The sequence below is a fragment of the Serinus canaria genome, chromosome 1A (genome assembly GCF_022539315.1).
Source record: "Serinus canaria isolate serCan28SL12 chromosome 1A, serCan2020, whole genome shotgun sequence".
Lineage (NCBI taxonomy): Eukaryota > Metazoa > Chordata > Aves > Passeriformes > Fringillidae > Serinus > Serinus canaria.
In genome coordinates, this window is record NC_066314.1 from 44,323,087 (window position 1) to 44,349,274 (window position 26,188).

General features: G+C 38.3%; 1 protein-coding gene across 3 annotated transcripts; it reads left to right on the forward strand.

Annotated features, from left to right (window-relative positions):
- The first annotated feature begins 1,184 nt into the window (after positions 1-1,184).
- On the forward strand, positions 1,185-24,968 carry NEDD1 (NEDD1 gamma-tubulin ring complex targeting factor). Of its 3 annotated transcripts, none has more exons than XM_030238273.2 (15): positions 1,185-1,358; positions 2,352-2,495; positions 4,343-4,437; positions 5,830-5,946; positions 7,119-7,259; positions 12,155-12,384; positions 13,380-13,581; positions 14,484-14,670; positions 17,255-17,386; positions 17,564-17,605; positions 18,027-18,250; positions 19,017-19,149; positions 19,433-19,589; positions 21,922-21,988; positions 22,670-24,968. In XM_030238273.2, the coding sequence occupies exons 2-15, from the start codon at positions 2,360-2,362 to the stop codon at positions 22,772-22,774; spliced, it is 1,968 nt and encodes a 655-aa protein (XP_030094133.2). In that variant the 5' UTR covers positions 1,185-1,358; positions 2,352-2,359; the 3' UTR covers positions 22,775-24,968. The 3 variants fall into 3 exon arrangements, with proteins under 3 accessions (XP_030094133.2, XP_030094134.2, XP_009084895.2); XM_030238274.2 differs by having other exon boundaries at positions 1,210-1,358; positions 2,347-2,495; XM_009086647.4 differs by lacking the exon at positions 1,185-1,358 and adding an exon at positions 1,439-1,520.
- Positions 24,969-26,188: the final 1,220 nt, after the last annotated feature.

Consider the following 26,188-nt stretch of genomic DNA (forward strand, 5'->3'; position numbering starts at 1 on the left):
GTCAGGCAGGTGCTCACCTGTTTGTCTTTAAAAACAGTTGTGCTCCACAGTGAGGAGATAAGGAAGAAAAGCCAGAGGATATGGCTGTGGTAAAGAAAGAGCTTTAGATTCTCTCTGCACTGCAGCTGGGATGGAATAACAAGTGCTGGCCTCAGAAGTGATACAGGACAGGTTTAGCAGCAAGTTAGGACTATCAAGTGGAGTGAGGGTAGAAGACTTGCAGGAATGCTGTGGATCCCTTAACACTCAGCTGAGAGGGCAGGTGGTTGAAGATGTGAATTATGACTAATGGTTGGGTAATGAGGATTAACAGATGCAATAAGGACATGAGGCTCTTTGCTCTGGGGAAATAATGGCATTTTGTGTAACAGTGGCATGATTTCTCCTGATTCTGAGTTCACTTCTACAGACTAGATATGAAATGAACTTGGAAAATCAAGACTCCATCAGAAAAGGAAAGTAAATCAGGCATTTCAGCTCGACTGCTTCTGAGGGGACACAGGCTAAAGACTCACTCAAAGGCAGATCTCTACAGAAAGTTTTGCTCCAGGTTCCATGTCTAACATACCTTCACATTTCGTGTTTAATTTTGTGTTTAGGGGTAGAAAGCAGGAGTACAAACAGTATCACCTTAAAGGAACTGTTACCTTTTATTTTACCGGATGAAAATAACAAAAAAGCCCCTCCTTCTGTAAAATTCAGCATGACCAAGGGAACATTTCTATTGCAAGTCAGGACACAGACGCCGCAATTCTCTATTACTTGGTATTCCTATTGGTAATGTATTAACTGCTATCATTTATTTCGCTCTGTGGCCACGATGTCGCCGTGTCCCAGAGGTACGGACACCCCAGAGGCCGGCTGTGCTGGATGCCTTTTGCTCAGCACTGCAATCTGCCTTTCCAGTTCAAAACGCGGCAGATGTGGCGCCCCTCAAAGCCAGTCTCGGCGGGTTTATTGCGTGGCCAGCGCCCCCTCCCTCCACAGGTGCCAGGGAGGGCTCGGTGCCGTGCGGCCTCGGGGTTCCGTCCCGCAGCGGCCGCCCCGGCCAGGCCCCGGCGACGGATGCGGGCGCGTCGCAGCCCTGCCGACGCGGAAGCCGCCGTGGGGCCCCTCCGGGCCGCCGTAGCGCCGGGAGCGGCGCGCGCGGGCCGCCGGGACGGGGCGTGTGAACTTGGGCGCGGCGCGGCAAGTCGGGCCGCGAGCGCGCGCGGGGCCGGGGCGGTGCGGCCGGGCCCGGCGGGGCGGGCGGAGCCGGAGCCGGAGCCGGGGCCCGGGGCCGGGCCGGTCCCTCAGGCGGCGCTGGGCCGGGCCTAGAAGCGAGCAGCGGGGGCTCGGCCCGGTGCCCGCCCGGCCAGGTGCGCAGCGCCGCGGCGAGAGCGCGGGAGCGGGGCCGGGGCTGGGGCAGGGCGGGGGCGATGCCGAGGGGCGGGTGCGGCTCCTCCCGCGGCCTCCAGGGCTGAATTGCGGGGCGAGAGACAAGCGAGGAGCGGCTCCGCGGGCTGCTACCCAGGGAAGGCGTATGTGGACCCTGAATTTCTTGTGTAGTTTTGTGAATGTCAACAGTCCCGGCAGTAAGAATGAATGGCCTAAAGCCGTGTGGAAACGTCCCGCAAACTTTGGCTAAGGGCTGGTTGTGTTCTCAGCTGAAGCGAAGGCTCACGTTTACAGTCCTCGACTGTTGATAGTTTAAAATTACCAGGAATAAAAAGAGAGTCAGCGTTTCAAACCAGGCACTGGTTTACCTGGCTTTAAGTTTTAAAAGGTGTCAGTCAAAATAAGTAGCAGTACATTGTTCCTGGCCTTTTTGCTTCGTAATGTTTTGTAAGGTGCGATGAAAGGTGACTCATTGTCGCTCGTATTCTGTTGTCAAAGGTTTAGTTTAAAGGGTTCTTGGATGTCTTTGGAGTGATGAGATGAACGCTGAAGTGAGTCCTTCGGGTCCGTACTGGCAGCCTTGCCCTGCAACAGTTTGATTCTGGTTTGTATATCCCCATCTGCTGGTGGGAAATGGCTCCTTCAGATACTCAGGGCTTCCTGGTAGGCAGCTGTCAGCTGTGGAGATAAAGGCTTCCTTTTAGTTTCTTGGTGCCATAGAGAGGCTGGCTTCGTGAAAAAGAAACCATGCATTTCCTGCCAGAGTTCAAGCAGCAAAAGCTTGGAGTGTCTGCTGCTTTCACTCGTGTATGCAGCTGAACGGTACTAACTGTTTAACTTTCCAAGTAAATGTGGCAGTTGTCAAGAAAACGTCACCTGTACCATTTAAAATTGTCATTTTGAATTGTTAGGTTGCCTGGTTTATATTTCTATTTTATATATTTTCACTTATTCATTTATTTTTGCCAGAACAGGTGCAGCCATGCAAGAAAGCATACGTTTCGCATCATCGGGAGATGACATTAAAATATGGGATTCCTCATCTTTCACTGTGGTGGAGCAGTTCAACCCACATACACCCTCACATCCAGTCAGTTCCCTGTGCTGGGCCAGCAATAGTATCCTTTACAGTTTCAGTCATATTTCTGTGGGTGTTCCGCAAAATTCCAGTGTTTATTTTCTTTCCTTTTTTTGCTGAAGTGTTTGTAAAACACAGGCCTGAAGTGTTTTGAAGTCTTGCATAAAAATGTTGGTTTATATTTTGACCAGCGTTTTGCGGTTCCCCATGCTGAAGGGATTTACAGAATGAGTCCGTGATGGTAAACACTTGTGAAGAAGTTTCTCATCTCAGGAGCCAGCACTTTTAATGGCTCTAAGATGCCTGAATTTCCTGCCAACTGTAAAGCTTACTCATTTGTTTCTTCAGTAGTTATGGTACTTGCTTTCAAGACAGTGCTTAATTAACTGACAAGCGTGAGCAAAGCAATTGCTTGTGTAGTACAATTCTGTACATAGTACACTGAGGAAAATTGTAATCAAAGATTTTTTTTTTGTAGGACAGCTTCTTGTTCATTCTGATAGTCTTTGATAGTATTCACTTACCTCTAAGCACTGGTTTTCTTTCCATTGCTTGTAGTATTTGGAGAGGAAGCACAAACATGTTGTGTAGGATAACATTCATAGGATGGTGGTGGTTTGTCATCAGAATGGATCTGACCCATTTAGGTCTTTCACCCCTGACTTGGAAGCCAGGGAAGTCTTGGATAATGATATGAGGGGCCAAGTGTTAGATGAGCATATGAGAAATCTCATTGGGCTGTCAGGTGAATGGCTTGTGTGGCTGTCACAGGAGAAGATGGTGATGCCTCATCTTGATGTAGAAGGACAGGATGCTGGCACACTGCCTATGAGTCCTGCAAATTCTGAATGTCTGTCCTCTAAGTTAATGTATGAGAAAAAAAGTTACACCAGTTGGAAGACAAATGAATGGTTTAGCTATGGAGCTTGCAGAGGATTTGAAATGCAGATACAATGTTTTCATGTGTATGCATACACACTAGTATGTGTTTAGTAAACAGTCTGTCTTACATGCTTTCTTCTACCAAGTCTCCTCTTCATCTCCCAAGACTGAAACAATGAAGTATTTCATAGGCTTGTCAGCTTGTTAGGGATAAAGCATTAGTTCTGGTTATGCATAGTTCTGTAAAATTATACAAAAGTGCCTTAAAATAATGAAAGCAATAGCAAGCACTATTCTGTCTGCTGGTTCTGTTGTGTTAAATCCAGCCAATTAACCTGTGTTATTCTTTAATGAGCAAATACAAAATCACAATGGGCATTGGCCAGAACTGAATGATTACTCAGTTTGTTTGATGGTGGTGCAGATGCAGTTTCCTGCTCTGTAATTCTGTAAATGTTCTTATTACTTTGGAGTACTTGGTTTCATAAAAGGTTCTTTCTGGGCTTTTGTTTTTCTTTTCTCAGTACAGAGTGGGAGAAACTGGCAACTGCTCTTTGTACTCTAGAAACTGTATAGTGAAGGAGTCTAACATTTGTCACGACCAGGACCATTCTTTAAATCCATAGTCTGCTAACAGCCGCAGACATTCCTTTGAACTAGTGATAAATGGGGCTCTTTCTTGGGGGTATGGGGAAACAGAATTGTAGACTGGATAAGCTGCCTTAGTGGTAAAGAGCTCTTAAATAATACCTGGCAGATATTTCTCGTCTTTTCTATCAAAGAAATTGCTGTCTGTCTTGTATTGGCAAGTAAGGGCTGTAGTTAATTCAAGAGCTTCTTAATGAAAGCTTGGAAAATAGCCTTATGTTTCTGTTTCTAGGTCCCTTCAAGGTCCAGTGCTTTAGACTGTTTAGCCAATCTGTCTTCTATTCAATAAGGGAAACTTCCTATTGCTTTTATTAATCACCAGTATCCTACAATTATGTTCCTTAACTAGTGACAAAGATAGATACCTGGCTACTGCTTCTGCTGCTGGTGATAAAATAGTTGTTTCAGGCTGTAAAAGCAAACCTGTCCCACTCTTTGAAATAGCTGAAGGAGTAAGTATGAGTAATGCTTTTCTCTCATTTTTTTCCCCAGTTCACCTGGTATCTTGTGTGTCTCACATCTGTTCTGCATATTGGGATCAATGTAATTTTAGTATTGTTAGAATTATGACACATACATAAAAACATTTCCCTGTGTATTGTTAAACACAAAGATAAAGAGTGGGGGCAATAGTGCTTTTAAAATAGTTCTGTCAGTAAGATACAGATGCAGTTATGCAAGTGTGATAACTTGAGGCAGTCAGTGATTCAGGTGTGATCTAATGTGTAGGAGATGGAATAGCTCAAGTTTGAACTTCATTTTCCAGCTTGAGCTGTCAGTATTATGCATGCCTATGAATTGTACACTGGAAAATATTAAGAGTCTGTGGAGGGGTTGTTCTTGGAGCATATATGTGCCAGCCTGTATTGCAAAAACCAAGAGAATTTGTGTTGTGTTCAAGGCTTTTTTTTCTCCAGTTAAAAGGAAGTGTGGCACTTCAAAAAGCTGAACTTAGTTTTAAAAGAGTCTCTTCAGATGGTCACTTAAATGGATTGTTAGTGTTCTAAACCATTCTAATTATTCTCCTTGGATGCTAATTTAGACTGGAAATTTTCTGAAAAGTTGTTCAAACCTTGCTTTTAGGGTGCTGAAGCAAACCCTCTCAAAGGTGGAGTGTTCGTCCTGAAGATTTCACTAAATTTGATCTATAACTAATGCAATCCCTTGCAATTTTATCATGTCAATAATTAGATGGACTTGTTTTTTCTTCACTCAAATTTTGAAAACTTAAAAGTGAATTTTCAGTGTGGTGGAACTGAATAATAATTTGTCCTCAATGTAGGCCTATCATTAAGATTGCCTTTTTTTTTTTTTTTCAAAAACTGTTACTTCAGTGATTATTTTTAAAAGAACCACTTAACTGAATTATAAGGTTGGCTGCTATAATATTCCCTGTAATGTTTAGGGAATGTGAAGTATGTAATGTAGACAACTTCTTGATTTTCTTCTAAGAATTTTTTTCCTTTAACTCAGGATTTCTTTAAAAAAACCTGAGTACCTGACTAGGATACTATGATTGCTTTTTTTGGAGCTGTAATTTAAAGGGAAAATGCATATTGGAGGAAAAGGTGCCAAAAAATTCAAAATGAGAATGGGGAAATGCGAGTATTTGAAGGTTTATTAATTAATATACTTACATGTTGAAGTATATTAAATATATGTCCAAACTGGACTTGATTTTAAGTGCCTTTTGATAGAAAATGGCTGTAGAGTATGAATAGGTCTGTCTGTCATTGGGACTATTTGTACTGATGAAAATGAAAATGCACATCAATATGCTTTGAAGTAGATTTGAATAAATCCCTTAATTATCTTAAGCATACATTTTCTTCTTTCTCCATTAGGCAAAACAGACATGTGTGAGCTTGAATTCTAGTTCTTCGTATCTTGTCAGTGGAGGCCTTGATAGCACAGTTAATATCTGGGATTTGAAGTCCAGAAAGATTTACCGCAGCCTAAAGGTAAGTTTGGCTGAGGAAGAGATGTAGCTTTTCACTCCCAGGTTTTGCTGCCAGCTGTAAAAAATGTACTTTCTCTAAGTCTGGTGTTTGTCTGGATCAAGGTCACAGATAGGAGCTAGCACACATCTGGGTCCTGTTCAAGTTTCTGTTCTTTATGTGCTGTAAATAGCAAATTTAATGAACATATGTAACTTGGTGTTTTCAGAGTACAATTCTGAAATTAAAATATGTGTTTAAATTTCCAGAATAGGCTTCTTATTTTTGCAAATTTTTTGTTGGTGTTGTCTGATGGGGATTTTTTCCAGGAGTTGCTTTCCAAGTAATTGCTGGTTTTGATACACTGAATGAGAAAACACTTCTCTATTTGTGGAATACTGTAGCAGAACTAATGTTGTGCAAAACTGGGATGGTCGTCTTCTAACTGATCCAGGATGAATTCTCTAGAACTTCTTTATGATGCACAAAAAGTAGGATGATTTACTGTCTGTCCCACATGCCTACAGTAGATGGTTTTCCCTTATTTAGCGCCTCCGTTTTAAGAGACTTTGAAACTTCAGCTTTATCCTTTTTTTCTTGGACTTTCAGAGTTACAGTTGGAAACAAAACCTCTAGGTATCCAATACAATACTTTAAATATTTATTCCTAACTTTTCGGTTAGAAGTTCTCCATTGTTTTCCCCTATATAGGAATATAGGGGAAAAAATAATATGTTCATTATACACAATATTAGCACTGCAAATGACTGTACTGAAAAGCTGGTTGGTAAATATATGCGTTAGGTCTAAAAGTGACAGAAGAGGAAGTTTTCAGTAGTACATCAGATTAACAGGAAGTATATTCAAGTATCACTGGTTTCTGGGAGACTTCACTTTTAAAATAATGTTCATAACACCTGTGGTGAATATCTGTGGTTGTCATATTAAAATATTGTATATAATTATATGTTCATCTTAACTAATGTATTAAAACCACCCAATGCAAACAACCAGAGAGTGGTTATGATTGATCTTTGGTATATTTTGCTGCTGTTTTCTGTGATATTCCAGAACAACTCTTAAATCTTTCAAAATGTTACAGATAGTTAGAAAAAATCAGCTGAAGTTTTTTTTGCAAAAGCATAAATTAGGAAGAATGTCTTTAACACTCTCCCTCTAACCTCCCTTTCTCACAGGAGCATAAAGATGAAATCACGTGTGTTGCATATAATTGGAATGATGCCTATATTGTTTCTGGATCTTTGAGTGGTGAAATCATCCTACACAGTGTTACCACCAATTTATCAAGTAGTCCCTTTGGTTATGGCAGCAGACAGGTAGGCTATCTATGTTAAGTTCCTTTCAGGTACTGAGCTTAATTTGCAGTCTTTAGAAATTGAAAGTACCTATCAAGAGCCTTTAAGTTTTGGTATTGTGTTTCATTTTAATTTTTAAGAGTGCCCTTAAGGAAAGGAGAAAGCTGACTGCTGTGTGCATTATAGCCTTAAATACTAAGTAGCATTGAAATACAAATTTCTCAAGTGCCTTTTTGTCTATATGGGTTACAGCAAATTTTACTTGGTAGACACTGGCTCCTCAAGAACAAACTTTTAGGTGATCTTAGAAGTGATTAAAGCACAGTTGTCTTTACAAACCAAAACAGGATTTCAACTCACCATTTAGTGTAAATTGTTGCAGAGGGCAAAGACCATGCAGTCTGGGTTCTAACTTATTCAAAGCTATCTGTACAGGAGGGATGAATACAAGACTGCATTTGGAAATAAGTTTATTTAATCTGGAGATTAAAATTGCACAGGTGCTCAAAGAGAAAAATAATGAAGTTTTATCTTACCTACTTAGGTGTTTAGTTAGTATGTGGGAGAACTAGTTTGAAGGAAGATGGTATACAAGGCAAACACAAAGCATATGTACTACCTAAGGACCTTGGTAGGGTTTGCCACTGCAAATCTTTTCTGCCAATTCAAAAGATATTAAAAGAATTAGTGGGTATCACAAGGGGAATTCCTTGATACACGAGTATTTGCAGTAGTAAATGAGCTGTGTTGTCCCACTGGAAATTTCAATGTGTGCTCTTAGTGAGAATTGTCTTGTCTTATGGATAGCCATGTATTCGAGTTCTAGGCATGCTTTCATTTTTTACTGAATCATTTTTACAGAGGTAGGGGCTGCCTGGGGGATGCAGAACTGTTGCTTTGGTTCTAAACCTGACCTTTAATGTTGCAAGGAATGCTGAAGATGTGACTTATTCCTTTTCTGTTACCGCAACAGCTTTTTCATTCTTAAATTGCAGATAGTGTCAAATTAAATTCTTCTCCTGTCTCACATGAACAGTGTAACGTGGTGAAAAATCTCTTACAATCTCACAGCATCTCGGGAATTATGGTCTACTTTCTGATGAAAAATCGCTGTGAAGTTTAAACTATTTCTGCTCCTAGGTGCTGCAGTGTCTTTGATCCATCACCAAGCTCATACTTATATTGAAGCAAAATCATACTTCATACTTGATTTGATCTTAAAAATCTATCTGTATAGTCAGGTCATTTTTCTGACTTGATTGTTACAGTCTTATGAGGAATGTGTATGTGAGGCAGGAGTAGGGAGGTCCATGGCTGGATTATGGAGCTGAGGTGAATATCCAGAGTGCGGACTATGCTGCTAGTTAATTGGAAAATGAAGAAATTCTTGTGAGGATTATTATTATTTAACCTGTTTGATATATTCAGTTCTTTCCACCAGAAAGTGATTAGGATTATGAGATATGCTGTGAATAACTATTTTGTCAGATGAAATCAAGAAGTCTGCTGCAAAGCTGAGTGACCTTTAGGATGGATAAAGCTATTTGATGTGTTAAAGTAATTGCAAACAAAGAGCTCCTGTTCACATTCTAAAGGGTCTACAACATTTTCTTAGGGAGGGCAGTTATTTGATTATAACTTTCATTTAAAGGGGAATCGAGCTATGATTTTGTTATGAATTGGCTAGTTGGTGTCCCAGTTTACCAGCTTGTCTTTGATCCTAAAAATGTTCTTTACTTTTATGTGCAGAAATGCTCTATTATTGTTTTGGGTTTTAATTGGAGAATTGGAGAATTGATTCTACAGTGAAGAAAATATCTGAAGACTTGCGTAATTCTGTTAAATTTAAAAAGCCTTTACTTGATTTATAGCTTAGGGGCTGGGTTTCCTTAAGAGTAAACTTGAATAGATAAACAGTGTATTATACTGTTTGATCCTGGTACTAGTTTTCTGGCTTAGGAAGGGTCACCATTCCATAGTGACTTTTTTTAGAATTGAGGAATGTGAAGTCTAACTAACCTAAAAAATTTTAGCTTGTCTGTGTTTGATTTTCAGCATGCTGGAATGTAGTTTCTGTGCCAGTTAATTTCTCATGTTGTGTAGATTCTACAAGTAGTAGAATAGACCAAGGTTGCCGTGCTTTCTCTGACTTTAAACAAAATTCTTTTCATAGGAGCATTGGCCTATAGTCTGTTAATTGATTTTAATTTAGAACACCTTTGTGTTTTAGTAGAATTGAGTTCTTGCAGAGCTGTTTGCAGATCCCATAATTTGTCTTTGCTATTGGCATTCGTTTAGACTACCAGATTCTTATCTGCTTGCTGTTGTGAGGATAAATTAAGGTTTGTTTCAAAATATAATGTTTGTTCAAGTCTTCACTGCCTGGTGCAATTCTCCTAGCAACAGGATTTAGTTTAGCTGTTTGAACAGCTGGCTGATTTGTATAGGAGTGTGATGGATTCTGGCCACTCCATATAGTAAAAAGTTTGTCAGCTTTTAAAGCTGAAAGTGGGGAGCAGTGGTAATATGGGGAATGTAGGCATATGAAAGAAAATGGAGCGCTTGCCCAGACCTGTGTGATTAAAAGGATAAAGGAGAAAAGGAAATGGCTGACTTGGTAGGATAGCAAAGGAGGTTTGAGAAGAGCTAGAAGCGAGTAATCTTGGTGGGCAGAAGGACAGGAGTAAGAAAATGAAACATGAGCAGATGCCAGGGCATTAAGGAGGAAGGTATTTGGAGGTGAAGAATTGAGAGAACTGTGAGGGTCAGAATATTTCCCATGCGGATCCTGTTTGTAATTAACGCTGTTACTCCTGAATCTCTCAGTATTTTTCTCAATGGAAGCAAACAGAAAAATGATGATAAAATTGTGACCAGTAGAGAACCATATTAATGATGAAGAGTTGTAGTTGTGCCTATTTGAATATGCAGTTGAAGGTGCCACCTCTTTAAAGCAGGTTGAAGCAATTTGTCTTCCAGCAAGACAATACAAGGGCTGGAAGTGATGCTGGAGGAATATGAAGCAACACATCTCCATCAAAAGAAAGTTAAAGACAGAATAGGATAAAGGCCAGTACAGCGCATTGTGGTGTGGTCTATGCCAGAATAAAATAGCTTCTTGAGAGCATTTTCAGGCAAATTAAATATTTCAGCACTCATTGGACTGGACTTGAGTAAAGTACTTGATTCAGTGCTTTGTGAGAAAATACTAGATAGGATGGGTAAGAAACTCATTATATTGATAAATCAAACAAATATTTTCTTCCATTATCTGTCTCGTTTAATATTTTCAATCGTGCTTATGGTAGTAGAAGTAAGGTTAGCAAAACTGGGGAAGGGTCTGGAGTGCAGGTCTTGTGAGGAGCAGCTGAGGGCGTTGGGGTTGTTCAGCCTGGAGAAAAGGATTCAAGAGGGGACCTTGTTGCTCTCTATAACCACCTGAAAAAAAAGGTACTAGCAAGGTGGGAATTGGTCTCTTCTCACAGGTAACAAGCAGTAGGAGAAGAGAAAATGGCCTCAAGTTGCACCAGTTTAGATTGGATATTAGGACAGAATTCTTCTCTGAAAGGTTAGTGAGTAAGGCATTGAAACAGGCTGCCCAGGGAAGCATGGAATCATCATTCCTGAAAGCATTTAAGAAACAGATAGCATTTAGGGACATGGTTTAGTGGTGAACATGGCAGTGCCAGGGTAGGGCTTGGACTTGATGATCTTTGAGATCTTTTCCAGCCTTAACAATTCTGTGATTCTAGGTAGAACTATGATGAAACCCATTTTCATCACTTGCCCATAAGAGGGGATTGTGTCAGTATCAAAAAATGATTGAAACTATAGACACAGGAGTAACTGTGACAGAGTAGAAATGCAGATACAACTGAGGCTCTTACTGGAGTAGGATTTCAAAATTCCCAAGGGAAGTGAGTTGGATTTCTTAATATAAAATGACAGTGACTAAAACAGACTCAAATAAGAGCCAAATATTTTGAGGATCATAAAATATTTTCGTTGTCCATATTCAAGAAAGATTCATACTGGAAGAGTTGCAAAAAGACTGATGGTACTGAAAAAGCAGTCCTGGGGGTCTCTCTTTTTTTTTTTTAATAGCAAAAGAAAGCCTGAAGGAGGGTGAGCTTGCTAGTCTTTAAAACGGGATAGCAGCACTGGGTAGTTAGGAAACTGTTAAGTGTAAGGGCATTGTGGTCCCAGGAGCAAATAGGTACAGCTGGGTCATGAGTAAAATGAATCAGGAAATTGAATACTGTAGTATTAGAGCAGTGAGCTTCTGAAATGTCCTCTGAAGCAATGTGGTGGAAACAAAATATCTTTTATGAAAGGCAAGTTAAGTTCCTGGTTCTGCTATAGCTTGGCTGCGTGTGATAAACCACACATTATCCTCTTTTGTGGTCTTAGTCCACAGGTTGAATTCAGTTCTGCAGGACCTACATACCTGCTTAAATCTGGAGTCAATGTGTCTTATCAAATTGGCTGATATCCAAGTACCTCAAGTCAGTGAAGGGAAATTAAGTTTAACATTCTTGGCAGAACACTAGTTGGTGAACTAATGTACCTTTTCACTCCATTAATTTTAGATGTGTTGTGGGGATTTTTTTATATGCAGGCATGATATTTGCTGCAAATTTGAGAAACTTTTCTGAAAGTTGCATTTTTCTTCTCCTTAATTTTGCTGATCAGCTCATATGGTACCCCATAATAATAAAAAAGAAGGTCTCACCCCCAATAGCAAAAATGGCATTTTACTGCAAATTTTTTTCTGGTTTTACTATTTATATTTCAGAATTGGGAGCCTTTGTAGACTACTTTAAGTTTGTATTCCTAATCTGTTTGTGTCTTTAGAAAATATTTTAATATTATATTTAATATTGTTAATGAAATACATTTTTATTTGTGTTTTACAGCCTATTCGACACTTGAAATATTCATCCTTTAAGAAATCCTTGCTGGGCACTGTTTCTGACAGTGGAAATGTAACTCTCTGGGATGTAAATAGCCAGAACCCATATCATAATTTTGAAAATACTCATAAAGCACCAGCCTCAGAAATCTGCTTTTCTCCACTCAATGAGATGCTATTTGTAACTGTAGGTTTGGATAAAAGAATTATTTTCTATGACACTTTAGGTAAAAAGTGAGTATATATGAAAGACCATTTGATTTTAGAAGATTCCATATTTGGGTTTTATAGACTGAAAAAACATGCCTAATTATGCCATGAATTATTTCATTCAGCCCACATGCAGAATGGCTGAAGTGGTTGGCATATTGCTGCTGGAGAACCTGTCCCATAATCTGTTTTGCTTTCTGAGTTAACAAACAAACAATTGAAAAACCCCAGGGCATGTGGGAAGTAATTGAAGTCCAGTTTATGGGTGATGTTCTCCAGTGCTCGTTCATGGGCTTTTCTGGTTGGTAGAGAGCAGTTAACTTCTGTGAGGGGCAGTACAGCCTGTGCCAGCCACCTGAGCTTAGCTTGCCTGCTTTTCTAGTTAAGATAAAAGATGTAACTGTGGTGCACAGAACTGCTGAGACAGTGGAGAATGTTGGATGAAAAAGCAGGAAGGGTGGGAAACAGGTGATGGGACTTTGTAGTAAGAGGATGGGATAGCAAGTGGTTTTGTGGGACATTGGTTTTAGCGTGAGTCGTGCTTTTACTCTAGCTCCTCCTAGCAGCAAGAGTCTCTTTGCATTTTGGAATGATGCAGTAGAGGATTGCAAACTAAGACCTGAATTTTTTCTTAGAGCTGTGGGAGGGGTAGAGTTGATAGGCTTGGGAAGCTAGAGGATGAGAGGATGTATGTAGTGTGATTGCTGCTGCAAATGATGATACCAGTAAATAATGTTGGTGTTTGCTATTAAGAAAGCAATGTGATCCTGTCCTCATGAAGTCTGTTGGGGCATATGCAGTTTTTTTCTTGTTAAGCATGAATGCTTAGTGTAAGCCTAATCCACTGTTTCTTAAAATAGTTCACTGAATTTACTTGGTACTGGAGAAGTTGAACTACTGACCTGTAGCTGAATTATGAAAGCTTATATATATGTATATATTCCTTTTAGATATTCTGTGTTGAAAAGTCCAACTTGTGAATTCTAAAAGATTCATCCTGTCATTTCTCATATTTGAAGGTTACTGAAAACAGTTGTAGCTGATTTTCCTCTGACCACAGTAGACTTCATGCCTGATGGTACTACTTTGGCTATAGGATGTTCCCGGGGAAAGATCTGCCAGTATGACTTAAGACAACTGACATCACCAGTGAAAGCAGTTACTGCTCACAAAGGCTGTGTGAAATGCATACGGCTTCAGTTCAGCAGCAGTTTTTCCAAGGTACTTTATTGCTCAGCATGCAGATTAATGAAAGCAAAGCATAAGTTTAAGTTCTGAAAAAAGTTTAGTATTCCGTTTCTAAGCATTACAAATGCCAACAAAATGGGATCATACCAACACAGGAATTACAAAACTGCTGTTTTAGGCAGTGTTAATGTGGAATTCCCCCCACTCCTGGCCTCAGTAAAAATAAGTGGAACTTGCAGTCTTCTGGGTTTTCTGGTGTGGATATGCTGCCTTTGCAGATCAGCGTATGGCGCCTCTGGTTATTTGTAGGCAGTAGCAGAAAGGTCTGTAATGGCCCTTCTACTTAAGGACAAGACACAGGGCTGCTCATCTGAAGATATTTTCTAAGTCCCATATATGGACTTTTGCTAGCACATATAAACAGTGTAGAAGTTAATTAAATAATAGATGAGACTTAAGAGGTTCTTCCAAGACTTAATTAGGCTCTACTGTATTGAGAAACCCTGTGCTTCCATTTAGGGGATGCTCAGTGGACCTTTGAAATGGATTCTTTACCACTCAGAGACTTTCCTTCTTCTCCAGCACACTTGCTGCTAGTGGTTAACTATTCCTGTAAAATTTGGAGTCCCTAATACTGTAATCTCTTTTTTTCTGCTATGTCTAAACCTGGGATGAAAATTGAATCATGCAGGGTCACTCCACTGTTAAATTGTTGCTATCCTTGTGGAGGTCCTCACATGTTTCCCATGCTCTTTGAAGTTACATGAAGATACCTTTTTTTTTTGTATTTATAAAGGCATATCTCCTAGGCAACCTTTGCAACTTGAACTGAGGAATTTTTTACTCTTTTTTAAAAGGAAAGTATATTGTCTTGTATTTTTACTTCAGGCTGAAGGAATAATAACTTCTTGTAATTGGTTGTATTTTTTCTTCAGTCTAACATCACAGGTTCTTCAAATAAACCTGTGTCCAAAAGAGTAGAAGTCAAAGCTGGTAGTAATCTTGGAGGAATTCAAAATACTGGCATCAAAAACATTGCATCTCAAGCATCAGCAACAGTTTCCTCTCATCTTACATTGACAAATGAGAATAAGGGAGGAGAGATTTTTCAGGAGAAAACAGGTAATGTTGTGTTCCTACTCTTACAATAGTTGGCATAATGGGGAAGATGGAAGCAGTGTTTTGTGTTTTGACTATTACAGTATAAAAATTTCACTGAGGGAAGGGCATTTGTTAGGAAGTACTGTGTGTATGTACCTGCGCATACAAATACTTCTTTTCCCTCCCCACTGTGTAACACATGCTGTGAGACTGTAGGAGGTAAATTGGGTCCTACTATAGGCTTAAGACACATGAAGTCTTAAAATTGTGGTGGTACTCTGGGACTACCTCTTGCATTCTGACTTCTTGCTGATTATCATTATGTACATAATGTAGTCTCCTTTGCAATGTCTGCATGGAACACAGAGCTAAAGATTTGTAATTGTTGTAATGAATAAGAGTAGCCGACCTCATCCAAAAAAAAAAACCCAAAAAACCAAAAAACCAACCTAGGAAAACACAGAGAAAAAAAGCAACCTAGTCCAAAAACCCAAGTGACAACGGAACTGTGATTTTGTGAGAGGCATGATTCCAATATCACATGGTAGGAAAGATGTTAAATATAGTTACAAGTATGATTAGTTGTATAACTGTACTTGCTATCTATACCTCTGAAATTAACAAGTTCTTTGTAAGAATTCTGAGCATTCCAAAACTGCCACTGTGTGAAATGTACTCTTAAAATTTTATTTAATTCAGGAGTTCTGAAAATATCAAATCAGTAACACTGCTAGTTTGATTCTTTGAAAAAATCCTCAATCCATTTTAATGTAACAGCACTTCCCCCCCCCCCCTTTAAAATAAGGAGAAATACATTTAGTAACAGTAATTAGGCAATAAGCCACTGCAGTCCATAGGGATGTGTATTAATGACCTCCCTTGGGTATGCAGTGAAGTATGAGGTGAAGTAGAATATTTCCTGTGTATGCAAGAACTGTTGCTAATCAACATTACTGAATGGTGTGGAAAATTTTATTTTGGTTGAAACATATGATTTATTATCTTTATTTGAAGATAAAGATGGCTGTAATGGCCGTTACCCCTTAAAGAGGACTGTGCATAATAAATAAATGTTTTAAGAAAGTAAAGGCTGACCAAGCAAAACAGTTCTCCTTAATCTGAGTGTTCCATTTAAAAGTAAAAACCTGTGAATACTGCAGAAGATAGGGTCTTTAGGGTTAAAAATGGGAATGGATGAGATACCACAAACTTCATTTGTTGTCTGGAATTTTTTCTAGAACCTGTTCATGGGATTTAACTTTCGAGAGAATAAGGGGCATTCAGTAAAGTAATCTGATAACACATTTAAGCAAAATTGAGACTTTCTGTCACAGGTAGTTTTAAGGTACAAAAGTATAATTGAAGTCAGAATGTGATGAGAAACTTGGATGTACTTTGAGCTGGCTTCCCATAAACTCCCATTTACCAACTGTTCTCTGCTTTAAGTACCTTACTACATTTGTATTTCTGGAAAAGGGTAAAAGTGCACAAGATATTTTGGCCAAGTTTTACGTTACACTTGTTCCACATAGATCCTCTAAATTCTGATGCATAGGTTGATGCTGCACTTCTGATTTGACTCAGTATACCAAGTATTTACTTAACTAGTGAGTGCAATCCTGTATTGGTGTCACAATTGACACATCTGAAAGAGTGAAAAATGTAATCTATTAATACATTTAAATATGGAATCATAAAGGTGACTCAAGTTCCACTTATTGTAAATTCTTGGACATGATTAATTGCAGTCACCCACACAGTCATATTTGGATCACTTCAACAAGTAACCCACCTAAAGAAGTACTCATAGTTTTTATGAACATTTTGTGAAATTATGAAAGTTATTTTGGTGGTTGTCTGAGCAGTTAAATTCCCTTTCTAAAAACTGTAGTTTGAATAACTACTGAGGATTTTTTTTGACTTAAGATAGGCTTCCATTCTTCAGACAACTGTCCTTGGTGCCATGCATATAAAATGCTTTTCCCCCCTTGGATTAGGTCAGGGAAGGGGCTTGAGGGTAGAGTGAAGAAAGGTCTAGGAACAAATTTGGTTGAGGTTTTTCGTGTTTTTTGCCTGCAATTGTAACTTCAATTTGATTTTCTAATACTAGAATATGTAAGTTGATTTTCTAATATTAGAAATAAGCAGAGAATATACTAAGACTAGGTAAGCTTTGAAAAAGGTGTTTCATATCATTTCCCTTGGAATGCTTAATGGCTCTAGTACAGCAAATTTTTCTTCTTGCAGAATAAATTTAAATTTTTATCATCTGAATGTGGTTACCTTATTAGCAGAAGGTGCAGTCACTAGTTTCCCTTCACCTGATACACCATAAAAATTACTGCACCCGTCATATAGATTTCTCTGAGCATGGGTGGGTTCTCCAGTTTTACAGCCCTCCTCTTGAGCTTTTAGTTGTAGTCACCTTTGTTGACAGCCCAAATGAGGAGGTTAATATTGACCCCTCTCACTGGCATCTGCAGATGGTTCTGAAGTGCTTACTGGACTTCCCAAGTATCATGCTTGGTGTGAGATTGTTTAGCCATAATGTATGTTATCTTTTGGAAAAGGTCAATTACTAATGGAATGATATTGCCCTTTGAAGGTTTTCCCCATAGTTCCAGCTTGGATGTCATTCCATCTAAAGAAGCAGATCATGGGAGAAGTGCTGAATTAAGTAATTTTGATGATTTGGGTCGAAGTAGTTTGGGAGATGTGTTTTCTCCAGTCAGAGATGGTGAGTTACTAATACTGGAATTTGTGAAGCATCATTCCTCTGCATGTAGTGTGACAAAATGTCACTTGTGACTTACTGACTGCTTACCTACTTGATATTGTAATTTGTCTTTGATTATGAACTTGATGCAGTGATACAAATAAACACTTCATTTGTCTGTGTTCTGCTGTTTTGTAGATATTATTGCAAATAAAGTGACTGAAGATCCTCAAGGAAATGGTAAGCATATGCCAGTGATAGGTCTTTGGAGGTCTGTGCTAGTTCTCACATGCTGATTTTGTCATACCTTTGAAAAAACAAATGACCAAAGCAGACACTGAAACAACTTTTCTGGGAATTCTCTGACACATTGAAAGAGACAACATGGTAACAGGAAGTCAAGAGTATGGTCCTAAAGTAATTGGATTTTTTCCTTCATACAATTTATAGTGATACACAGAAGCTTTTGATGTTTTATTACTTTTATAAGGATGGGGGCACCATAAGTTGGATGGAAGGATGTAGTTTTTTGTGGAGTGCATTTTTTGGTGATTTCTTTCGTCAGTCAGCTTTGTATGAGTGTGCAGGCATTTTAACTGTGGAATAGATGTGGCATGTGTGTTTATTGACCTGTGTGTTTCACTTTCCCTTTTCATTTTAGGCTTGGATTTTCAGTCCTACCTGTTGGGTTTGGATTTTCTCCCACAGCCAACCATTGCCTTTCCAGTGAAAAGAAACCTAGTGGGCAGTAGTGCACAAGGGACACAGTCTAGCCCATTACATGCAGTTGTGGGATCTCCAATTAAAGAAGAGGAGGAACATCCAGAGACTGACTCTAAGAAAATAAGTCTTGGAAAACAAGAATCTAAAGACGTCTTAAAGCAGGTATTCTTGTTATGAGTGCTGTTTTTAGAATCTTGACAGAATATTACTGCTTGTAATATCTTGACAGAATATTACTGCTTGAAGAAAAGAATATTGAAAAATGCCCAATGTGATTTTATTTTGTAGTTCTGTTCACACACTATTAACACAAATCCATAAAACCTTGTGTGATTTAGATGAATTGGCCTTCAGCAATGGAAGATAAATGTATGTTTGTCTTAAATAAGATCAGGTTACATAAGTTCCCATGAAACAAAACAGGTAGACTGAGGATTATTTAGATTTTTGTTGAAAATCAAAAAGGATCACTGGATGGTTGCACCAGTATTATTGATTGATTGTTAGGTCAATTCTACTCTCTTCTTTCCCTGTTCTCTGTCTCCCTCTTTTTCTTGAGATATCTTTGATATATCTCTCAGAAGTAGCTAAGCACAGAGCTTAGCTACTTCTGTTTTGCTCTTGGGAAGTCTGAGTTTGCTAGGAGTGATAGAACTTAGTCACAATATTTTTGATGTGAAAGTTAGAGGTCCCCCCGCCTTTTGCACTTACTTCTTTGTGCCCACTTGAGGCAATTTGGAATGTTTTAGCAAGCCATTTTTCAGATATCTTTCTTGCTAGGAAATGAAAAGCATGTATTTCTGAGCAGATTCCTAAAAGCAAAAATGTGTGAAGGTGCATTTTGGAAAGCTTAGTCTTCAAGTGCCATTAGACAATTGTAACAAGTAGTTTTCATCTTTAAAATAATAAAAAAAAATTCTGTTGTCAGGTTTCAAAATCAAACTTATCAAGCATAGAACCTTCTCTACTATCAGCTACTCCTGATGCAAATGAGAAACTAATGAAGAATATTCAGGCCCATCCTGCATATGATCTACCAGTAAATGGTACTACCTCAACAAGTAAGTTGATAATTTTGGCCCAGTTCTAGGTGTGGTTGATTGTAAACTGACATGAAATCTGTTAAAATGGACTTGATCTCAGTTCTTTAAATCCAGCCAGCCCTCCTAAAATGTCTCTAGTTGCTTCCGAAAAGACTCATTCTAAATCTGATTTTTTTTTTTTACTGAGCAATATTTGAAGTAAAATTCATTCAATAAATATTTATGTTTAAAAAGTAATGCGGTATATGAGTGGGTTTTATTTGTCATGAGGGTTCTCAGTATTTTATTTTCTATTGTAAAGGTTCAAAGATAACATCATCTGTCACTGCTGGAGTTGCAAGTTCATTGTCAGAAAAAATAGTAGAAACCATTGGGAGTAGCAGACCGAATGCACCTCTGACAGCAATTCAAATCAACTTCATTCAGAATATGATACAAGAAACAATGGATGACTTCAGGTACTGCTGTTCCTGCAGAGTGTTTTGTTTTCAATGACATGTTTTCTTAATGAGGTGTTTCAGCATCTGCTCAAACAAATTTCTCTTTGGATTAGAAAATTACACCATTTATAGCCCTATTTCTGAAAAACTAGGTATGAAACTTAGTTTTTAATAGCTCTGATGACTAATTAGACTGATGCCTCTGAGGACTGTTGGTGTATGACTTTGCTGATGTTTCCAGAATGAGTGAATATTTCTCAGATGGTAAATTCAGACTGTATAGCAAGGTCTCTACTCTTTTCCTAAAGCCATGCACTGATTTCTTTTCCTCCTTGCTCATCTCCCTCTCTCCAGCAGGAGAAATTTCAAGCTGACAGAGTTTGACATAACCAGTTGACTTGTGTTGGTTTTGATTGTTGTTATCTTGGCGTGTGTAAGGTGAAACTGTGTGTGTGTATTTCTGCTGGTGAAGCTTTCATCGAAATAATATCTGTGCTGTAAGTGATGGTTGGTGTCAGCTTACTTTGTGGATATCTAACCAACATTCCACTTGTCTTGAAAGAAGTCAAATTAGCACAGTTCTATTTAGAGTGGAGTTTGAAGAAGGTGAAGAAGTTAAGACAATTTTGTCTAGGGCATCACTTCCCAGCCTGTGTTTAAGATGAAGTAGGTTGAATAGAGGTAATGGAGAAGAATTGCAGGGCAGGGGAACTGCTGCTGTCTTGATGACAAAAAGCAAAGCAAAACTAGTTTAGTAGGTCTGTTTACTATGGCTGTTCTGTATCTGCCAACAGAAAAAATACATCCAATGGTATTTAATGTCTTTACATAAATGTAGTATGGTAAAACTCCCCTGGGATTTTTTGGTAATAAACACACATCTGATAAACACATGTAATTGATGTAACTTAAAATGCAGTCTATGTATTGAAATGTGTTTTCTTTAAAATTTATGTTCAGGCACCCCAGAGTTAAAGTTATGTTCACCAGTCTTTTACTTCCAGTACCTCAGATCTGGAGCCTTAAATATTGTGTTTCTCCTCTGACTTACACTTTCTGGAGTGGCTGGAAGGTTCTGCTGGCCCTGTTCCCAGTTCTAAGTTGCAGATACATTTTAACTGATAATGAAAGATTGTCAGTACTTTGGTTTTACTAGTTAGTAGTAAACTTTAGTAAACAAGTTTTTAGTGTTAGTACTAGTGGTCAGTAAGAGGGAAGAGAACTGTTGTAAGCTTCCCATTGATGTAGCTACTTTTCACCTGCTGGAACCTGAGGAAGGTTTTTTATCTTCCTTGCCTGAAATTCATTCCTCTTCAAGTAAAGGGGGGGAAAACCACAAACTTTGAGGAAAGGGCCAGGAATAATACGTAATTAATTTGGTTCCAAAAATATGTTTGTTTCTTGATCTCCTTGTCTTTGGGAGATAACCTACATCTTTGGATTTATAGGATGCTAGCTGGCATCTATACTTGATACACTGAAGAAGATTGCCTCCAGTAGGAATTCTGTAGCACAAGAATCTGTGGAAAGACAGAGTGGAGATTGCCTCTGGGTTTGCTGTATGTTTGAGGAAAGGAAAATGAAGTAAGATCTGTGTGTGTTCGCTGAAGAAACACCTTACTTTGACAGGCCAGTGGTACCTGTGGCACAGTACTCAGTCCCAGGCAACTGCACTGTGCTGCACTGTTCAGGAAGAACTTGTCAGTTTGCCTGCTTTTCTGTGAGCTGCTCTCCTTGTTGTATTAATGTCATGATCAGAGGCTATTTTCAAAGCTGTTTTTTTGTTGTGTGGAATGGTTTTCTGTGAATTAACAAATTCATGTCCACTTCACAGGCAACACTGCCACTGCTTTTTATGTAGATTAACCTGGATTATTCCATGGTATTGAGAATAATGTAGGATTTACCACAGTTGATGTTTTGGGCCCTTTTACAAAAGGCTGTTGAAAGTCATGCACTGAAAAGGTGTATCTTCAAGTAGAGATAAATATCTTTCTGTGTGGTGCTTAGGATCAAGGGATTGAAAATTAGCTTTGAATGGTAAAAATGAGAGGAGCTTATAGCTTGCAAGTGAAGGAGAATCTTGATATCACCACATATATATTTGTGTTTATAAACTTAAGTCCTGCATCTTCTTATGTGCTGAAAAAAAATGGTATTTATAAAAATCAATATCATAACAAAAGTATTCTAAAATAAGGTGTTGAAGATTATGTTTCATGGTCTAAGTGTTTCTAGACTTTTGATGAGAGTGAAGGTGAGGAATTGTGGAGTTTTGGGTGCTGAGGGTATGAGAGAGACTGTTTCCTAAGTAAGTCTGAGCATCTTCCTTTTGCAATTCTTCCCCCAGAGAAGCATGCCATCGAGATATTGTGAATTTGCAAGTGGAGATGATCAAGCAATTCCATATGCAGTTGGTATGTACAAGGACCATGATGGGAAATGTATTCAGTTTTAAATTTTGGTAATACTAAGGCATGCCATCTTCTCTCAAAACTGAAAATCTATTTTGTTTATTAAGACGAAGAAAGGGAGGATTTCATGTGAAGGAGGGGGAAAGTATGAGTGGGAATCTGTTAAATTGCTTTTTCTTTTGTTAATAAAGGGAATCTAGGGATTGAGTAGGTATAAATTCCATATTTCAGGAGTTATAAACAAATTCAGCTGTCCTTCGGAAAGAGCCAAAGGCTGGGGTAAGGAAAAGATAGATGGAATTCAAATAGAAAGCTTCACTTGTAGATACTGTATACATACTGAGCTGTTCTGTATTCTTTAGCTTCACCTTTTTATGAATCTTTGTTCTTTTGATCTGCATTAAAAAGACCTTGTCTGGGTTCTGAGCATTTTAATGGAATCTGCATTAGTAGATTCTCATCCTGAAGAACTGCAAAATATCCTTTGATAAAATATTCACTAATGTATTAATGATCAAAATACTGTATGTCAGCTTAAAAGGTAAAATCCTACTTTTCGTATCAAAAGTTTTCAAAAACAGAATTATCTATGTTATTTCATTTTTAAAAGAAATGTGAAAGCCAATAGGATAAAACTGGAATTAACTTTATTACTACTGATCAAGACTTTTTTCTTTTCTGTAGAATGAAATGCATGCTTTACTTGAAAGATACTCTGTAAATGAAAGCTTAGTAGCTGAAATAGAGAGACTGCGTGAGGAAAACAAAAGACTGAGGACTCACTTCTGAAAGATTTACATTGCTGATTTTATTAGCATGAACTCACTACAGGTGGTGTGTTGTCTCTGACAGATCCTGTCATCACTGAAGTATTGTTTGAAGACCTGTTACTATTTTGAACATGAATCTATCTTTCTAAATAACTGGTGTAAGATACTTTGTGTAATTATAAAATTTGTAGCAGATAGGCACTGTGTAGAGAACATTTGCATCCTCATGTTGACCACTTGCAATGCAGCCTTCTAACAGAAAAACTCCAAGGACAAGTACGGTACTGGAGTTTTAGCAATACATAAAGTGCCTTTTCTTAAACAAAATCAAACCAGGACAGATGCTTTTAGTCAGAGAACTTTTTTATATATACCTACTTTTCTATCTGCTTCTTTATTCTACTGCTGTCAGAAGCAATCACTACAGCTTGCCTTTTCAGATACTTTCCTTGAAGAAAAAGGGGAGTGAAAGCTCCTCTTTTGTGCACAACATGGAGTCTTGTTTACAAAGAGCTGGAAAGTACAGTAGTCAGTTAAGTTTATTCAGCTGGCAACTCTTCTGTCCTGAGTAAAACTAGAGCTTGAAAATATTCCCAAATTCAGTGCCACAGTCTTTCTTATTGAATTCTTAAGTTTGTTGTTGCAAATGCTGCATCAACTGCACAATGAGATTTTTTTGTTACTACTTTGGCTATGAATCTAGAATTCTTTTTATTTCCATGTATTTGAATGTTGTCATAGCTTGTCTGATTTGAATGCAACTTTAGTCTTCAAAATGTAAGTATATTAATAATATAGCCATTAATAATACAGTAATGTGTAATTGAAGTCTTTCAGTCTGATTCAAGCACCTTTTGTCCCCAACCTCCCCTTTCATTGGTAGTGAACAGCACTTGATATTGAGCAGTTGTGTTGCAGTTTTGAGGCATGTTGGTTTACCATTATTGTGGCCTTTTTTAGATAGCTGCATACCAAATCTGTTATATTATTAACAACCATTAAAGAGCAATCATTACTTCAGTAGCATAATGGTAGCATACTGGTATGTCAACATTTCTGAAATGAAGCTCAGTAGGAAGTTCTGACTATTGAAGTGCATGGGATATTTGGCTTGGCTTTATTTTGCCAAGAAGATTAAATTAAAACTTCAGTTTTCAATTGCTTTAAAAATCAAATGAAAATTTTAAATTGAGTTACAAATTTCTCTGAAAGACTTCTTCTACAGGTGCTTCTTGCTATTTAAGTTTTTCTGGAGGCTTCTTAATTTTCCCTCTAATGTTTGCTTGTTTCTTTTCACAAATTCAGAACTCAAGCAAAGTCTGAAGAACATGGCAGGTTAATTATTTACATCATCTAGTGTTTAAATCCACTATGACACTCTGCTACTAAATGAGTAGATAAATACATGAAAGCCATAATATATAGTGTAACTTATTTTTATATGTTGCAAAACTAAAGAAAAACTCCAAACATGTCTATAAGGCTTCCTTACCTTGAACTTTTTTTTAAAAAAGGGACTTCCTTTTTTTGATATCATTTAATGAAAAACAGTCTTGTTGAAAATGACAGTGTTCAAGTAGCTTTTAATATTAGGGAAATGACTTTAAATGTCTGTAGTTCTACTGCTTTTAAAAGCTTTTAAAAATATTTCTATATAACATATAACTTCATATTGAAAGGAAGCAAAGAAAGTTGGGGTTTTTTTACTAACTTATCACACAGTGTAGAGAACTCTGTTAAGTTTGTAGGATATGTAAACTTGACACATAGACCACACAGTTCATGAAGACAGTAATAGTTGAAGGTAGGAAAAAATATCTTAGCATCCTTCTATGTATGCTTTTCAGTGTTTGTGAAGTAACCTTGCATATTTCCATATCTTGATTTGTTCAAGTTCTGAACTCTTGCTGGTGTACCTGGATGACAGCAGGGAGTTAGACCATTATCTTGGGTATTTTGCTTATAGGTAATTTGTTTTCCTGACACCGAACTGTATAATGTTTTTAATTCCCAAATGGAGGTGACTGTAACAAGAGTGATTAAAAAGATGTTTAGGGCTTTTGTCCATGTCTCAGGATTACTGTAGTGCAAGTGGCTACACATGGTGTGTGGAGACCCACTCTACCTATCTCTGTAAGGGTATGTTTTGCCTTGTACACAATCTGATTTGTATGTTAAAATAAAGCTTGTTTCAACCTTTTTGAGAAAAAAAAGCTGTGGTGACTTGCTTATTAAAGAGAATAATCTGTTTTGTAATTGTTATGCCTCATCAGGCAACATCTACCTGAAATTCTGAAGTGATCTGTCTTTCTGCCTCTGTGGTTTTGTGTAGACCATCCAATCATTTCCACCGAAATGTTCACAATACCTCATGCTCTTGGAGTAAAGGACAGATGAGCAGTTTCCCCTTCCAAACTGAAAACTGTTACGGTCATGCCAGAGAGATCATGTTCATGGCTAAAAATCATGTTCAAGCAGATGTTTTGGGCAGGGGGAATAATCTTCTCTCCTAAGACCCTGGTGAGTTGGACATCCTGTGTTTTCTTCATGTTGAACTTACAGATGTTTAATTTTTTAAATTCCCTTCTCTCATGCTAATACAGAATTTCTCTGATGAGAAGTTTATGTGCAAGGTATGTGGGGTTTGAAAACTGATCTTGACTAAATGATTTATTCTCCTAAAATGCAAAATGCCAGCATGTTCTTGCTTCCTGGCAGCAGTCCACCAGTGCCTGATACACACGCCGTGTTCTTCATAAGCATGACAAGGATGAATTTGGAAGTTGCACATTGCCCCTCCTGCACAAAGAGCATGGCATACTAGAAGAGCATGCTTTACAGACTGCATTGCCAAACTGTACAGTTCCTTGGCAGCAGCTACCCTAGGTACTAAACTAGGTACTTTTACCCTAGGTACTAAAACTGAAGATGCAAAATGGTTGTAGATTATTTGTATATGAAGATAACAGATCTGATACAGCTGAGTGCTTAAGGCTGACAGGTGCTGTGTCTGTGCTTCCCACCAGTGCACTTGTGTCTGTGTGTCATGGTGCACGTCAAGAGCTGCACCTTCTGGTCAGGCTGAGTACAGCCATTTTCACATCGTCTCAGGTCATGCATCTCGGCAATGCTGATGAACAAATTCTCAGCTGTGGAAACAATCTTGTACTCTTCCTTGAGCATCCTGTACCAGGCACTGCCAAAGTTAAAAGGTAAGAGGAACAAGAGTAAAAAATTCCGAGGTGTTTTCAGGATTAACTGTGAAATTTAATTGTGATTCTGGATGTTTCTCTCCAGCCATGGAAGTACAGACAGTACTGGTGCACTTCACATTTTTGTATTTGTCTGGCACGGCTATAGGACAGGGAAATTTAACAGTGGAATCATACTCAATAACTAAAAGTCATGGAAAGCACATCTCTTGTTAGCTGAT